General features: G+C 39.3%; 1 protein-coding gene across 3 annotated transcripts in view; it reads right to left on the bottom strand.

Annotated features, from left to right (window-relative positions):
- Nucleotides 1–19,124, bottom strand: part of BNC2 (basonuclin zinc finger protein 2) — a 793,258-nt gene that overhangs the window by 520,101 nt on the left and 254,033 nt on the right. For all 3 annotated transcript variants that reach the window (XM_077475239.1, XM_077475236.1, XM_077475237.1), the window contains exon 3: nucleotides 17,836–17,901. In XM_077475239.1, the coding sequence (XP_077331365.1) occupies nucleotides 17,836–17,901 (66 nt within the window). The remainder of the gene's footprint in view (nucleotides 1–17,835; nucleotides 17,902–19,124) is intronic.

Genomic DNA, 19,124 nt, shown 5'->3' with positions numbered 1-19,124 from the left:
TATATTGAGGATATTTATTATAGCAAAAAGTAACAAAATAATGTTTTTTTTCAAATACTCAACAATAGTGGAGCAATGTGAACAGATGGGTGACATTCAGTTTTAGTTGCCAAAACTCCAGGATAAGAGAGTAAGGGCACATGACACCCATGAACTAGCAGATTCCAGAACAGGGAACAAAAGTACTTACAGTATTCACAGATGGTGAACCATTCAGCCACCCTGGAACTCTTTGACCTTGGCTCCTGGCTGAAAAGCATTTATTACTTCCTCTGTCAATACTCTGGGGAGAAAACTCCATACTCCAGGGAGGTCCAAGCTTCAGATCCAAGCTTCCCCTGCCCCACATCAGGAGGTCCAGGGGGGGACTGACTTCCCAAGGTCACTCCCTGAATATTTTTCCACTCTCCCAGCATGCAACAGTGGCAATAAACCCCCTAATAGCTGGTGGGGGAAAGATAAACATGCATAGTTTTGATTATTGCAGCCTCTCATACTATTGTCAAAGACATCAGTGACAACAGTGTTAGATAGAAGATAGAAATCAACAGTAACCAGAGTCTAGGAGCAACCTAAGAAATCTGAACTATCAATTCAGCTAAACTGACTGCAGCTTTGCATCCCTAAATTGAAATAGACACACTTGCCTATAGTAGGGTGGCTACACCATTTTCTTTAAATAAATCCATAGTTGTTTTATGTTTGCCAAAAAGTTTTTGTTAAATAAGAAAACAATTAGAACCCCTTGTTTTTTTGTTTTTTGTTTTTTTGTTTTTTTGTTTTGCTGTGTGCGTGTTCCCTAGGTAGATTCACCCTCCCTATTTATCCTGGTGACTATTGTCACCAAAACAGAAATTAATGGGAAATTGAAAATTTGTTGCTACCACAACAAAAGGCAAGGATAAATCGTTAAGCCTTTTGCTGCCGTTTTTTAATTTTTTGTACACATGTTAAAAAAAAAAACATTTAGGCCTGAAGATTAGAATCCCCAAATATATGTTTTTTGAAAGCAAAGACCCTGTAGGAAACAAAATTTGGCTTTCCAAATTTTGACATCACATTAGTAAACACAAATTTCAGTAAAAAAAATTAACTTAAGTTCATTTTGGGGCAGACAATCACAATATATTACCCCATGGTTGGAAAAATATAAAATATAAGGCTGCACTAAGCAAATTGATACCAAACCTATCAAACCTTAAAAATGTGTGCAAACGATGAAATGATGACCATCAGTTCAGAATTAACTATGAATGAATGCCCTAGAAGTATTTTTCTTGCTCCAACCTGTGCGGCAACATGTAACATGCATAGCAAAACACACCCCACATGGCAGCAATGGCAGCTCCCTTACGTCTCTTCCCACAGGTTCCCTTTAATTTGTGCTGAAAACCTGAGAGCTGTGTAGTGAACTAATCAGACACCACTTTTGTGTATTAGTGTAGCAGTCTAGTGTTAGGACAGGTTTACACCACAATTTCTGTGTTCTGTATGTGTTTCTGCATTAACGTTTTTAATGCATTCCAGTGTATTTTTGATACGTTCTAGATGTGTTCCATACAGAAAAAATGCAACATGTTCTACTTTTGTTAACTGCACTGGAACACACTGCACTGGTGTGAATGAGGACCATTGGAATCAATTGTTAAAACACTGCAACACTGCCCATGTGTTTTTGATGCAGAATAAAAACTCACTGGACCACATCTGGTGTACACCAGCCCTAAGACTTGTGAAAATACCCATTGGCTTCAGAGATGTAGGTCTGCATTGGACCCAACTCTGTACAACAGTCTTTTTATAGAGGGCAAAGCAGACTGAAAATTAAGGGGTCGCTGTGCACTTCCCTACATGATTTTCATAGTATACAGTGTACAGTGCAGAGGGGTATCTGACAGGAGAACCCAAAGGTCATAATGGGGGGGGGTGACAAATGATGCATGAAACTGCTTAACGCCTTGGAGCCAGGGCCTCCCAGCCTTCCTGGAGTTTAGGATGCTGGGAGGCGAGGCAGGAGGAGTTTATGATCATTTGACCACCGTGATTGGCTGTCATGGCAGTCACATGATCGGTAAATATCTGATCGCAAGCAGCAATCAGGAGCTTTCCATTAACCGCTGGTAACTGTGCTGGAAGCACGCAGACACAGCTGTATTATCACTAATGCATGAAAATATGTATAAGATTAGATTGTAAGCTCTAACAAGCAGGGCCCTCTGATTCCTCTTGTACCAAATTGTAATGTATCTGTAATGTCTGCCCTCATGTTGTAAAGCGCTGTGCAAACTGTTGGCGCTATATAAAACCTGTATTATAATAATAATAATAATAACATATTTTCATGTGGCCGGCACCAAAAGGTTAATTAATTTTCCAGACATGGTGCATACTTTTACTGGAAGCATCTGCTATACACCTTTTTGTTTAATTTCACTGAGGCAGCGTGTCCATTACGACTAAGATAAAATAGGACATAGCCTTTGGCAGAGAAATTTGCCGTAATATAATTAATATAATTCTAGAATGCACCGCAACATGTCTACCTAGCATGGAAAAAGATAGGATTAACCTTTTAACACAAAACTTTAAGGCCTGATTCACACCTATGCGTTTTTTTTTTTGTTTGGTGTTTTTTGTTATATACGCACTACAGTCCATTTAATATGGTTTCCTATGAGACACGTTCACATCTATGCTTTTTTCAGCTGCTGCATTTTTGAAAAGGGTCAGGGACTTTTTTAAATACAAAAATGTGTGTTTTTGGTTCATTTGACTTCAATTGACATGCTGCAGAAAAGCATAGTGCGTTTTTGACATGTTTTGTGTTTTTTAATCTATCAGCAACAAATTAGCCAAGAAAAACATTAAAACTGCAAAACGCATCAAAAACGTGTGTGCAAAAATGCAAAACCCACCACAAAAAGTATTGTAGAAACAGATCAAAAGCAAACTGCATAGGGGTGAACCAGGTCTAATCATCTTAAGACAATGACATGAATGACAAGCCATTTATTAAAGTTAAACTAAATTATGATAATTTCTCAGCAGTAGTTTTTTCTCTAAAAAATTGTGATGCATTTTTACAAAGATTAAAAGTGGCAATTACTTTAAATAGTTAAGGTTAATCAATATTCCACTGGTGACAGTTTTATACTAAGAGTTTATGTTGAAAAATGCTAGTTACAGTACTTGCTGAATATAGGACTTCCCAAAAAAAAAAAGGACAATTTAATTAGCGTACTGTTAAGCCATTTTTTTACATTCCTTGGTCCTAAGAAATTAAAGTCAGATGTTACCCACATTTCAAATCTCCGCCATAGTGTAAATAAAATGTTGTGTGTATGGCTCTCCATAAAACCTAACCATAAATTAACATACACATTTAATCCAAACACAAAACATATCCCCGAAACCTCATCATTTCCCACTAAGTAGTCAAACAACCAAACCAATCAAAGCGCCCACGGCACAGCTTCTACAGTAACAGTTTACTGTTACCAGAGACGACTTGAGCATTTGTCAAAAGAAAATAAAGCAAAATTCCCAATTGTTATATTTTATTGCTGGTGGTGTTTAATCCCTCACAGCAAGATACAATGCAGTTGCACGGTATAGTGAAAGCATTTGGCTTTCTCATGAAATATGTTTTAGAATATGAAGCATGATTAAAAGCTTTTTAATCGTAGTCCTGAAAGCAAAGCTATGAATAGCACAACCACAAATATCCTGGAATTCACAATTTACAAACTGTTTTTCCAATGAGGGGAAAATAAAATCTTGTAGTAGTTCCAAAGGAGCAGCGATTGTGTCTGGTTTCTAAACAAGTTGAATTCAGAGAAACAAGAGGGTGGCAGACAAATAATCCTTAGTAATAATTTATACAATTCAAATATTATAGAAATATAGTCAAAGCCCTTAGCTAAAACAGCTTGGTAAAAATCAGGGGGCACCAACCCTAAGTGCATGTAAAATGGTAAATTAGGAAATTGGGTCTTAAATGGTGATACCCTGATGATATAGCATACACATATATACGTTTAAAAATATAAAAAAGATACATACATATAGAGAAAAGAGGGCCCAGAGATAAATAAAATTATACACACAGCATGACATCAAAAAAGTTGAGATGGCCAACATGTTTCACGACTCAAACAGCCGCTTCCTCAAGACCTTATTCCATGGAATCTGACTCCACACCTATACTATTTATAAGCAGGCATAAAAATAATCAACATATGTATAAATATATAAACATACAAGTCCCTCTCCCTCAAGAATAGCGATAAAGGGGGAGAGGGGGGAAAAAAGGTATAAATTATAGTTAATAATTATTATTATTTTGTACCTTGAATTGTCTGGTGCATTAAGGCATTCAGGCCTAAATGCACCAGACAATTCAAGGTACAAAATAATAATAATTATTAACCATAATTTATCTTCCCCCCCCCCCCCCCTCCCCCTTTATCTCCATTCTTGTGGTATAGGGACTGTTTTTTTTTTTTTTTTTTTTGTATTTTTAATCTTATATATGTGTACGCTATATCAGTGGTCATCAACCCTGTCCTCAGGGCCCACTAACAGGCCAGGTTTGCAAGATAACTGAAATACATCACAGGTGATATCATTTGCTGCTCAGTGATTGCAGTATTCTAGTTTGTATCTCCCCAAGGTAATACATAAAACCTGGCCTGTTAGTGGGCCCTGAGGACAGGGTTGATGACCACTGCACTATATCATCAGGGTATCACCATTTAACACCAAATTTCCTAATTTACCATTTTAGGAACAATTTTTACAATGCTACTCAGTTACTGTAACTTCCTAAGATGATTTGGAAGTATTAACTCCTACACCCATTAGCATTGATTTAGTGAAGACGTAAATTTCACAATAGCCTTTGTTTTCTTCAAATATTTACTTCCATTCCATACTTATTTAATTTTGATGAGCAAAGGTTAGGATTAAAATCCCTCATTCAGAAACCAGATTAATACATATACTGTATGCCTGCACTTACTTTAAAGAAGAAGAAAAGTTTGCATTCTATACCACTAGTACAAAATATTTATGCAGACATTAATGGTTATTTACTAAAATGGCCCTGTCATTAAGATAATGAACTCAAAAAAACAAAACTTCACTCTTGCAGTTTGGTTGCGTCCACGTTGCAAGGATTAAATGCTTTCTTACATCTAGGGGATCAGAAAAAGCACCTTTACTTATCTGATCCCCACTCCCACAGAATTCAGTGCTCCCCTACGTTCCAATGCTAGACTGTCCCTTTGGGTCCTCATGTCCAATCCAGGGCTATCGGTCTTGCATTGTAATTGATGACATCAGCGAACCTGTGACTGTCAGAACATAGGTAAGAAGAAGCTACAGGGACTGGTCTACCAGCATGCATTGAGCCTGTGGGAGTGGAGGATCAGGCAAGTAAAGGTGCTTTTACCACCCAATAGATATAAATGACCATGTAACCCTTACAATGCAAGGGGAGCCCCACTGAAAGGGAGAATTTTTGCTTCCCCTGGAAATCTGTTGTAAAGTAAAGCCTGTCAAAGAAAAATATGTATATTTACCTTGCTGGTGGCTTGTGTTAAAAATGTTGTGGTGCAGGTGTCTTACACTTAATGCACCCCCCCCCCCACACACACACACACACACACACACACACACACACACACACACACACACACACACACACACACACACACACACACACACACGGTGGTTCCTATTGTTTCCTATTCACAAGGGCATAAAGCAAGCTCGATGTGGATTTTCACAGTTTGTGAAAGGCTTTCAGATAAAAGTGATCTGGGCAGCTCTAGAGCCACCCAACCTTTTTTTTTTTTTGGGGCTCTGAAGGTGTGCCCCCCCCCCCCCACATACACACACCAGAAGAGCATTGGAAATGACTCCTGCAATGTGAGAAGGAGGTGATTGCTTACAGCCCAGGAATCACTATGAGCAGGCATGTAAGTACTGTATGTTTTATTACAGAAGAACTTTATGTTGTATATACTAAAATGTGTGTGCCTGGTATTTTTTCGCACCTATCCGTAAATATACAATTGCTATGCAGTATGTGTTCAATAAGGGCAACAAAAAAATGTTGATCCTGCAAGAATCTTAACCGCTTAAGGACCGGAGTTTATTGTGGCAGGTTGGCTCCCCTGCACGAATCTCCATCATTGTACGATGGCTCGCGCAAGCGCAGTCCTGGGTGGGTGCGCGCCTCCAGCGCAACGCTATCACGCCTGTTGCATGCTGCAGGAGCATGCCTGAGGGTCAGACAAACTTGATTCTGACAGGGGACATGTCAAGTTCCCAGTGATCGGGAACAGTGATCTCTGCCATGCCCCAGGCAGCTCATCCCCCCTACAGTTATAACACAGAGAGGTAACACAGTTAACCCCTTGATTGCCCCCTTGTGTTAACCCCTTCCCTGCCAGTGTAATTTTTACATTGATCAGTGCATTTTTATAGCACTAATCAATGTAATAATGTCACTGGTCCCCAAAAAATTTCGATTGGGTTCAAATTTGCCAGCCGCAATGTCCCAGTCCCGCTAAAAAATGCAGATCGCTGCCATTACCAGTAAAAACAATATAAAAAAATTAAAGTCCCTAAATCTATCCCATAGTTTGTAGATGTGATAACTTTTGCGTAGACCAACCAATATACGCCTATTGAGATGTATTTCATGACATTTTGCACTACAACATTTGTGATGCAACACAGAGAAATAGGGAGGCATGCACTGGATGTGTGACCCGGAACAAGAAGTTGCCTGTCCCTTTAACAAATAGACATACTAGGTCAATAAATACATGGCCATAGGGGAGTCAGTCAACCATAAGACTACAAACTGCAGCCACAACATGTGAGCCTTACATTACAAGGTAAGGCATATAAACAACACAAGAGATAATTACATTAACCGCTTGCCGATCGGCACGGCTGGGCGAAATCCCCGTACGGGTACATCTTCCCCTTTAAGAGCCACCATTACTAGTAAAAAAATGAAATAAATAATACAAATGACAAAAAAATGCTATAAATCTTTCCCATAGTTTGTAGACACTATAACTTTTGTGCAAACCAATCAATATACACTTATTGCGATTTATTTTTTATTTTTTTACCAAAAATATGTAGAACAATATATATTGGCCTAAACGGTAAATACATTTTTTTCGGATATGTATAATAGCAAAAAGTTAAAAAATATATTTTTTTTTTTCAAAAATGTAGTTCTTTATTTATAGCGCAAAAAATAAACACCTGAAAAAAAGGCGATCAAATACCACCAAAGAAAGCTCTACTTGTGGGAAAAAGGGACATCTATTTTGTTTGGGAACAGGTCGTATGACCACACAATTGTCAGTTAAATTGACACAGTGCTGTATCGCAAAAAATGGCCTGGTCATTAAGGGGGGAAATCCTTCCGGTCCTTAAGTGGTTACTTAGTGTTATCAGCCCTGCTTTAGTTCTCACTGTGGACTACAGACACTTCCTTCTAATATACTTCCTATCCTAGGGTGTCGATTACTAGATTACTAGATTAAAATAAAAAATAAAAAAGAGTGAAAAAAAAAAGAAAACTAATGCCGCGAATACATTGCAACACATATTTTAACAGACATGCAGCATTTTTTTACAACACAGCACACCCCAACACACAGATGGTTCATTTCAGTGCCTTCTAGTGCTGAAAAACACAAGTGCATTGTGTAACACAAAGATGGATGAGCCCTGAAGCTAATTCTTCATATGCAGGCAACATTACAGCATTGTAGCACAAATAGTGAAACTGGAAAGTACTTTTTACCTTAAGGCTACTTTCACACTTAGGCGCTTTGCAGGTGCTATAGCGATAAAAATAGCGCCTGCAAAGCGCTCTGAAAGAGTCGCTCAATTCACTCCAATGTGACAGCCCGAGTGCTTTCACACTGGAGCGGTCAAAAAAGTCCTGCAAGCCACATCTTTGCAGCACTATAGGATCGGTGTATTCATCGCTTCTAAAGTGCCCCTTCCTATTGAAATCAATCCCGTCCGCAAAGCGCCTCTAAAGTGGTGCTAAAAATAGACGTTAAAGCGGTGCTAAAAATAGCGCTGCTTTACCACCTGCGCCCGTCCGCCCCAGTGTGAAAGTAGCCTAACATTCCTAAGGGGTTGGTTTTCTAACATTAGAAAGTGCAAAATCTGGTACAGCTGTGCATGGTAGCTGATCAGTTTCTATCTTCAGCTTGTTCAAATAAGCTTTGACAAAAAAAAAAAAATGGAAACTGGTTGGTTTCTATGCACAGCTGCACCAGATTTTGCCCTCTCCAGTTTTAGTAAAGAAATCCCAATGTGTTGTTTTGCGTATTCTGCTTTTCAGAAATCTATTAGCAACATGAAGTGAGAATTCCGCAAAATGCATAGTGGCTAACACAACACAAGCCTTTAGAGCTTACATATTTTAGCCAAAATACAAATAAATACCTCATGGTTTATATGGTTTGGTATCCACTTTGATAAGTGATTTGATAAGGCATTCTCCTTCAGTATGTCAACTTCATTATAATGTTTGCGAGAAGAAATTGTAAAACAGAATTACATACAGAAACAACCTAAACATTAAAGTGAATGTACTGTGATTTTGTTGATATTATCTTGCTTTTCTTATTGGGGTCAGGACTTTTTTTTTAGACAGGTCAATATGTAATCTTGGATATTAACATGATGTAGTCTTATCCATCCAGCAGGAGTTGTATTCTCCTTTTCACATGTAAAGGATCATGTCATTCTCAGCTGTTGCTTACAGAACTCAGTGGGCATGTGATGTTAAGCCCAGGTTCACATTGATGTGATTTGGCATGCGATTTGACATGTCAAATCGCATGCCAAATCGGCGGCTATTGCTGCAAAGTCGACGTCGCACTGATTCCCAAAAGTAGTTTCTGTACTACTTTTGGCGACTTTGGGTGCAATTTCAATAGATTTCTGTGCAGGAACACAGCTGTGTCTGAAATCGCCCCCAAAGTCAGACTGGAATGCGGGTATGAAATCCTGCAGCAGTGTGGGCCTAGGCTAAAATGAATAAAGACTATTTACTTATTAAATTGAATGTTAACTTAATAAATAAACACTCACTTAAGTTTTTTAACTCCAATGTTGGGGATTCAAATATGGTGGTGAGTCTGGCCCGTGTGTTGGTTGTAGGCTGCTCAACTCTTTTAGTGACAAGCTTGGGGTGCTGGTCTGTTAGCAAAGTAACAGTGTATATAGAGTGGGAAGCACTTTTTTTTAAAAAATCATTCAAGTTCCTTGTTTGGTACCAGTCTTTATTGATGACCACATAAAATGTTACAATTCAGGGAATTGTAGTCCTGCTTTTTTAGGGTTCTACATGACATTCATAACGCATGAGCGATTGGAGAGATGACACAGTCTTTTTATTTGTTGATGTGTGGACTAAAACTAGCACATCTGCAAATAAAAACACCCAACTCCCTGAGGATCTAAAAAAAAGAATTGTTGCTCTACATAAAGATGGCCTAGGCCAGTGATGGCGAACCTTGGCACCCCAGATGTTTTGGAACTACATTTCCCATGATGCCCAACTACACTGCAGAGAGCATAAGCATCATGGGAAATGTAGTACCAAAACATCTGGGGTGCCAAGGTTCGCCGTCACTGGCCTAAGTTATAAGAAGATTGCCAAGACACTGAAACTGAGCTGCAGCACAGTGGCCAAGACCATAGAGCGGTTTAATGGGACAGGCTCCACTCAGAATAGGCCTCGCCATGGTCGACCAAAGAAGTTGAATGCACATGCTCAGCATCATATTCAGAGGTTGTCTTTGGGAAATAGATGTATGAGTGCTGCCAGCATTTGTGCAGAGGCTGAAGGGGTGGGAGGTCAGTCTGTCAGTGCTCAGGCCATACGCCGCACACTGCATCAAATTGGTCTGCATGGCTGTCACCCCAGAAGTAAGCCTCTTCTAAAGATGATGCTCAAAAAGCCAGAAAACAGTTTGCTGAAGACAAGTAGACTAATGCCGCGTACACACGATCTGGGGCTGCATGAGTGCTGCCAGCAATGGGGAGCTACAGTTCATTGAGGGGACCTAGAATGCCAACATGTACTGTACTGTTACATACTGAAGCAGAGCATGGTCCCCTTGCTTCGGAGACTGGGCCACAGGGCAGTATTACAACATGATAACGACCCCAAACACACCTCCAGGACAACCATTGCCTTGCTAAAGAAGCTGAGACTAAGGGGATGGACTGGCCAAGCATGTCTCCAGACCCAAACCCTATTGAGCATCTGTGGGGCATCCTCAAACAGAAGGTGGGGGAGTGCAAGGTCTCTAACATCCATCGGCTCCATGATTTTTTTCTGCTACATATTTTTAGTAAAAAAAAATCCCAATTAGCGTATATTTGGGTTGCACAAAAGTTATTGCCAGTGACACCAATACAGTGATCAGTGCTAAAATCATTGTTCTGACACAGCGGAAGAGAGAAATCAGGAACAGCGATCTCTCTCTTCGTCTAGTGTCAGCATCCCCCACACAGTTAGAAAGCACACATAGGAAACACATGCAACCCTTTGATTGCCCCTAATGTTAACCCCTTCCCTACCAGTGTCATTTATACAATGTCAGTTCATTTTTTTTAGCACTGATCACAGTATTGGTATGACTGGTCTCCAAAAAGTGTCACTTAGTGTCCAATTTGTCTGTCGCAATGTCACAGTCCCACTAAAAATCACTGCTCGCCACCATTACTAGTAAGAAAAGTCCCTAAATCTATTCCATAGTTTGTAGACTTTTGCGCAAACCAATCAATATACGCTAATTGGGATTTTTTTACCAAAAACATGTAGCAGAATACAAATTGGCCTAAATTGATGAAGAAATGTGATTTTTTTTACATTTAGTTATTGGGTATGATTTATAGCAAAAAGTAAAAAAAATATGTTTTTAAAAAAAAAAACGCAGAGGTGATCAAATATCACCAAAAGTAAGCGCTATTTGTGGGGAAAAAAAGTACATCAATTTTGTTTGGGTACAATGTCACATGACCACACAATTGTCAGTTAAAGTAACGCAGTGCCGTATTGTAAAAAAATGGCCTGGTTATTAAGGGGGTAAATCCTTCCAGGGCTGAAGTGGTTAAACACTTTTTTCCCTTTATAAGGCCTCATTCACATGGGCGCCGTCAGTTTAGAAACGTTAAAAACGTATCAGTTCTTATCTGTTGCTTCATCCATCTTCTGTTCCGTTATTCTCTGTTTTCACCCATTAATGTACACATTTACATCTGTTTCTTCATCCGTTTTGTATCCGTTTACAGCAGTTTCTGTGCCTTTAAGGAAATTATCCAGAAAGCATTGCTCCTCTCATTTCATCCCATAGTTGCTGTGTTCTTACTCTTTCATTGTGGTCCCGACAGGTTGAGTCCTGCAGGCCTGGCCTTTCGTGCACCAGGTTTATAAGCTCCTCATGGGAGACATCTTTTGCCATGTTTCTCCTTGGGCATGTACCTGGGATGTACTTCCTATTGTCCAACTACTGCCTGGGTCATAGGTTGAGTTCACAGATAAACAAAAGAAAAAAGTGTTTCTTCAAAACGGATCTTAACTGAACAGATGTTGTCGGACATTGTCTGTTGACGTCAGTTAATATCCATTTTCCGGGATCTGGACGTAGCCTTGTACGTTAAAAAAACTGATAAAATCAGAAGCAGAGGTTAACGGATGGTAACGGATGGTCATCCATTTGCCCATAGGAATGCATTTGCGTCTGTTGACGGATGGAAGAAAAATGGATAGACGGTCTGTCCGTGTGAAAGGGGCCTAAATGTCAGGGCTGTTGTAGCATTTTTTGTACAACACAGAGATGTGCCCCCTCACAGGCAGAATTAAGGCACTGCTACAAGCATGTTATTTCAGTGAACTTGGCCTCTTTAATTATTTTCACTTAAAGTATTTCAAAAATCTCTGCTTCTGGTCAATTTTAATGACTATTAGCCCAGAAAATTGGCATTTTTGTTTTGACAGATTCAGATCCTATGGATTGCATCTGCACTACTTTGAAGTTCACTGAACCCTGCTTGAAGCGAACCCAGGGCATTTTGGTGTATCCCAATTGGATAAGGCATTTATTATTATTATTATTATTAAGGTTTTATATAGCGCCAACAGTTTGTGCAGCACTTTGCAACATGAGGGCGGACATTATAGCTACATTACAATTTGGTACAAGAGGAATCAGATTGCCCTGCTTGTTAGAGCTTACAATCTAAAAAGGAAGGATCAATTGATACAAAAGGTAATAGCTGTGGGGGGGATGAGCTGATGGAGGAAGTAAAACAGTGTTAATTAGAAGCAGGATAGGCTTCTTTTAAAGAGAAGGGTTTTCAGGGATCGCCTAAAGATAGATAGATTAGGGGACAGTCGGACAGATTGGGGTAGGGAGTTCCAAAGGATGGGAGAAGCTCTGGAGAAATCCTGGAGGTGAGCATGGGAGGAGGTGACAAGGGAGCTAGAGAGAAGGAGGTCTTGGCATGACCGAAGAGAGCAGCTTGGTTGTTATTTCGGGAGTAGGTTAGTGATGTAACTAGGGGCAGAGTTATGGATGGCTTTGTTACACATTATGCATTGGTCCCAATGAAGTGTATCTGCACTTGGTTGCCAAAGTCTAGTTTAACATGCATGAGCAGACATGTTCTAGATATCAAGTACCCTTCAAGCGATAACCATGCATCCAAAAAAATGATAATTTCTTCCCTTTGACTGAAATTATTCTTTCCTCAGTAGCATACATTTTCAGAGAAAAAATGGTTCACTTTATTAAAGTGATTGTAAAGCCCAATTTTTTTATTTATTTTTAATAACAAACATGCCATACTTACCTCCTCTGTGCAAGGATTTTACATAGAATGGCCTTGATTCTGCTGTTCTGGGGTCCCCTGCAGCGCTCCTGGCTCCTCCTCTTCTCGAGTGTACCCTCGGAGAGACCCTTTCCAAGAAGGGACTCATGTGGGTGTGCTCCCGAGTCCTGTTGCTGCGTCCATTGTCACAGACAGCAGGATTCACCCTCGCTCCCTGGTCCCATGTCACTAGATTTGATTGAGTGTAGCGGGTGCCAATGGCTCCTGCTGCTATCAATCTATCCAATGGGAACCCGAGAGAGCAGTTGGAGCTGCTGGGCTCGTCCCCGTCGATGGAACGATCAGGTTCAGGTAAGTAAAAGGGGGGCTCTGGGGGGGTGCTGCAACACAAAAATGCATTAAGGTGAAAAACCTTGAGGGTTTACAACTCCTTAATCTTAATCTAAATGATATTTCCCTTAATAATTGTGAAACTACATTTTTCAGAAAGCTGAATTCACAAATTTCACAAAGAAACTTTATGTCATTAAGCAAAATAAGATAAAATCAGAATGCAATGGAGTTTCAATGGATAAAAAAAATCTCTTCTCAGTATTACAATATGGAAAAGTCTCCCCCAATGGGGGTTTTCTGCAGCCAATTTACAGTCATTAATGATTTTATTTTTAGAAAAAATAAAAAAATAAAATAAATAGCAACGTAATATAAACACATAAACTATTAAAATATGAGCTCTGGTCGGAGATTTACAACACCATTCAAAATTCTACAACAATGTATAACCATACAACAGTACATGATATCTAGTCAAACATCTGGTATGCAAATTCCCAACGTGTTTCGACGTGCGTGGTCAAAGTTTTCCTCAGGGGATTAATTTGCTGTCAAAAAAATATATGTATGCATTGTTTTTATATGTTACTGTAAAACATGTACTGCTGTATATCTCCGACCAGAGCTCAAACTTTAAATGTTTATGTGTTTATATTGCATTGCTATGTTTATTTTTAATAAAAACTTTTCTAAAAATTAATTCATTAATGACTGTAAATTGGCTGTGGAAAAACCCCACTGGGGGAGACTTTCCCATATGGTAACCCATTCGAGGTGGCCGCACCTATATCACTCATGTTCATGTGTCTTTCCCATGTTATCTTCTCAGTGTTATCTTGCATTATGGTTCGCACGAACATTAATCCACAGAAAAATGTGAACTTTAGTTGGTTGTTTTACTGTTTAGTATCTAAAAGTGTTTCATAAGACTGGTGTTTTTTTTTAAGTAGAATCAGACTAGTGTCCTACAAAATATTAACAAGTAGAAATAAAGACCTGGAATTCCAGTCCCCACAGCCCTGAGCTTCTCCATGCCTTGTGTGACCCCACACTAGAACAGCCAATATCAACATCTGGCAGTACCTGGCAGTCAAGAAAATGCATTTTTAAATGTTAACGCCCCTCCTCACCCTTAGTTGATTATCATCATCATGTGCTTTAAATATGTGTCCAGTACAACTTGCTTTTCTTTCCACTGCATCCATTAAAAAAAAAAAAAAAAAAAAAAAAAGGAACGGGGGCAAACAAAAGCTAAAGAATGCAGCTGTATTACATTTGCAATATTTAACAACAGACATACTTCATTTTTAGTGATGTTATACATTCACATTCACGTTAAAGTGTTTTTCCAAGAATTAATCTTTTTGCTAAAAAATAGGGATTGAATATTACCAGGATAACTTATCACGCTATTTCATATGTAAACACATACTGTGTTATGAAAGATCTGTCTACCCTGACAATCCACCAGAGTTGCAATCCAGCCATGTCACTTATAATCCTTGTACACATGGTCGGACATTCCAACGACAAAATCCGTTGGATTTTTTCAGACGGATTTTGGCCCAAACTTGACTTGCATACAAACATTCGCACAAAGTTGTCGGAATATCCGATTGTTCAGAACGAGGTGACGTAGATCCGAATTTTAACAATCAGATTTTGTTGTCGGAAAATTTTAGATCCAGCTCTCAAACTTTGTGTGTCGGAAATTCCGACGGAAAAAGTCCAATAGAGCCCACACACGATCGGATTTTCCGACAACCCGATCCAATCGTACATTTTCCATCGGAAAGTCCGACTGTGTGTACAGGGCATTAGAGGTCTCTAGTTCCATTACAAGAACTTGTTTATTTTAAATGATGAAGAATACAGCAGGTGGAGAGGGAGCAGCTCAAGGTGGACAGGAACAGGATCAGGGCACTGTCATTACTGGCATTCACAACAGTTTTAAAAGGCCATCTAAGGACTCTGCTTGTGTGACTCTACTCTATTGTCACTTTTCAGAAGGTTAACGATGTATTTATAGAAAACCTCTCTCGAATATATTTATTTTTCTATCAAAGGTCATTTAGAAACTTCAATCATAAATCAGACATTCAATTTCATACATTATTTATAATGCATAGTAGAAATATTGTCCATAAAATGCATAAAGTGTTACTCAAGACAAAGGTTTTGTTTAGCTATGCATAGATTGGGGAGGAATAGAAGCTTGATCATATTTTTTTGGGGCATGTGTCCCCATCGGGGACATTTACATAAACTCTCTGTCTAAATGAGAACATTCTCACCTGGACATGGAGTTAAGGATAAATCCCAGCAAAGGCCATAATAAAATATTTTTTTTAGTGTACAAGATGGCTGGAAACGACACCAGTTTTATATTACTGTCTGAGCCTCCTCTGTGAATTCCCCTTCGCTTTCAGTCATGCTTACAAAACCAATACAAGAAGTAAGGAAATATATCCCCAGCAATGTGATAAAACCAGAAGAGGTTCTAACTTTTCCCACTCTATATATGATGAACATTCCCAATGCTTATCTCCAGGACTTCTGAAGAGCCTATCCCATCCTCTGGAACTCTCTACCCCTATCTGACTGGCTAGCTCCTACTCTGTTCAGTTTTAAAGTGTTACTAAACCCACAACAGTAAAGTCAGTCTGTGTATGCAGTTAGGCGTGCTTGTTATTCTCACTGTGGAACCCTCTGCATTGTGCAAAAAGGGTGTTTGATTCTGTCTTCTCTGATCCTCCCCTTCTTCCACAGTCCCTAATCCTTCTTCTGATAGTACAGAACCTTGGGGACACTGTACACAAGCTCAGTTTGGTGTGTATTGCTAGAGAGTTTTTTTTTGGTGGGGGTGCATGTGATCAGCACAGGGCCAATCAGCACTGTCCAGAGAAAGGGCCAGGGTTCCTGCAACCTCATAGGACAGAGAGAAGAGAATGAAAACTCCTCCTATAAGCTTTACCCAGACACTGATAGAAGTCACAAGCTTGCTATTTACTGCTGATGAGAAAGGATATTTAACAGTTTAAATTTACTCAAATAATTGCATTTCCATGTTTCGTGTCCTGTGGGAGACCAGATATAGTGAATGCAGGGTCCTGGGTTTAGTAATACTTTAATTGATCCCTGCCTTCAGATAACAAATTAATCTTTAATTTCTCCCATCAGTTTTTTTCCTCACAGTTATCTTTTGTTTCACTTGCCCCTCCCAATTAGTTTGTAAACTCCCAGAAACAGGGCCCTTCTTACCCTCTTGTTAAATTGTATTGTAACTATACTATCTCCCTTTATATTGTAAAAATGCTGCACAAACTCTTTGCACTATATAAATCTTGTATAGCAAGAATAATATTAATAATAATATATGACTTAAAAAAAACACTTGTCACGCATTAAAGTGCACTACGCTTTTTTCTGTTTGCTCAAGAAAATAAAGAACCTAATTGATCATGGACATGAGAAAATGAGAAAAAACTCAAAAGTCTGCATAACAAACTAAAGAGAGTATATAAGGTACATCTAGTCTTGGAAGCAGGAGGTCTGTGAGTAATAATTACTACTACTTTTTACTTAAAGGGGTTGTAAAGGCAGAAGGTTTTTTTTTTTTAATCTTATATAAGATAAAAAGCCCCTGTTTGAGATGCCTTACACTTGCTTTTTTATTTACTTTTTCATTTGCTTTTATATGCAAATATCATATAAAAACTGCATGTTCTCACATATGCTTACATATTAGAACAAAATTACACTATACTAACAGTTTTAAAGTATAACTAAAGGCAAAACTATTTTTTTTTTTTTAGTTTTGGATAGAGGGGAGAAGGATTAGGACAACTGTCAGTTTTAATTTCTGTCTGTGCCACCATTAGAGAGATTCACTTACTCTATTTGTGCTGTTTACTATTATCATTGAAAGTGAAAGATAAATAAAATCACAAATTTTGAGTTGTCCCCAGAAAAGTAATACAGGGGAAGTCATCTAACGGGGATGCTAGTTCTGGAGACCTGGGGGACCCCAAGAGTTTCGTAGTGATTTCCTCTCATTTCCTGTTTTGGCTATGGTACAGGAAATGAAGGTAAATCTCCCCAATGGGACAAATAGGGAAAAAATATATTTTTCAGGGGTTATAACCCTCTCTTAAGCATTGTAAACGCTACTCATTTTTTCTCGTTCAACCCAGTAGTTGACAACTGACAGCTCAGGTCAGAGCCGCTGTACTTACAATCCGATGTAAGTACAGTGGTCTCCCCTGCTGAGCTATTGTGTTCTGGCAAGGGGACAGCCTCCCTACCAGAACACTCCGGTTAGCGCTCTCTGCCATTGGCTGAGAGCACTGACCGGGAGGCTGCCAGCAGGCCTTTTTTTGGTCATGAGCCTTTGAAGGCTTCTGTCAGACCGGCTGCCATAAGTATGGGCCAACATTCGGCCTGTGTGTAGTAGGCTCTATCCAAAATGAAAAAGAAAAGTTTTGCCTAAAGTTTTACTATAATTCACCCATTCTTCCACTAGGGATTGGTAACTCTTTTCTTTGCATGCCCCCACAGGCTTTGCCATGAACTCACAAAAAAAACCTCTGGAAACAATACGGTACTTACCGATTTGACTTCTGGAGACACCATCAGCTTTGTTAACTCTCTTCCTAAACCATTCTTTATCTGATCCTAAAGCAAAAGAAAAACTCCTGTCATCCTGAGAATTCAAGCAAATGATCAGAAAACCGAAATCATTTAATATATCCATAACTCTACAATCAGCAAAAAATGAGGGAGATGAACTTTAAAGAGGAAGTAAACTCTTTATTTCCCTGCAATGATAAAGCATATGCATCGCATAGTAGCCCATTATGTGTCACTTACCTGAAACCGAAGCCTGCAATGTCAATGCTGTCCCCACTAGCAGCAAGCGTCCATCTTCACCCCTCTTCCTTCTGGGGCAGCAAACTCTGGCTCTATGAATGGCCAGAGTTGTGCAACGTCACACCTGCGCATGCCAATCATGGCATGACCCCTATAAGAAACGGCATGATGTGCCCTTTCTAAAGTGCACATGCGCCGTAGTCATCGGCGCATGCTTTATCCACGGGTTAGAAGATATTTCGAGCACCTACAGGTAAGCCTTAATATAGGCTTACCTGGAGGTAAAAGTGGTTCTAGGGTGCACAACCACTTTCAAGCCCAATTAAACCCTCCGTATTTATACAGGCTGCATATAGAGTAAATAATTATGCTGTTCATTCAGTTTTTAGGTTGATATGTGCTAATACCCTGTGATATCAGCATGTTAAAAGCCAGGTCACTTCTCTCACACACAATGCAGCAGCCCAGGAATACAGTGGTCCAACACTTCCACTTTCTTCCTGCTCCAATCAACAGTGCTCTCGCTTCCTCAGCAACACTATTGATTGGAAGGGGTGCAAAGGGACCTGTGAGACCATTGGAGAACCAGGCAGCTTGGGTGTGAGAGTAGTGGGGTTGATTTACTGAAACTGGAAGGTGAAAAATCTGGTGCCACTCTGCATTGCAATCAATTAGCCTCCACTTTTTTTTTTATTATTGTCAAAGCTTAATTGAACAAGCTGAATTTAGAAGCTGATTGGTTTCCATACAGAGCTGTACCAGATGTTGCACTCTCCAGTTTTAGTAAACAGTGTTCCAAAATACTGCCAGTAAAGGGTGTTTTAAACCAATGTGGCAACTAAAAACTAAAAAGAATAATATTTTAATGGACTGAAGTTTACTCTGGTCTATAATCTAATTCTTCATTTTGTCTGATAATTTTTAATAAATGCCAGATACTGTTTTGTGTACTGTTTTGTTTCATGTAAATGTGGTGTGTCAATAAAATCAATAAAGAGGTGACGATTAAAAAAAAACAAAAAAAAAAC

Source organism: Lithobates pipiens, unplaced genomic scaffold (assembly GCF_037356315.1).
Source record: "Lithobates pipiens isolate NorthernLeopardFrog02 unplaced genomic scaffold, aLitPip1_a1.2 Scaffold_13, whole genome shotgun sequence".
NCBI lineage: Eukaryota > Metazoa > Chordata > Amphibia > Anura > Ranidae > Lithobates > Lithobates pipiens.
The sequence above is the reverse complement of the archived record's forward strand: the minus strand, read 5'-3'. Positions and strand labels throughout refer to the sequence as shown.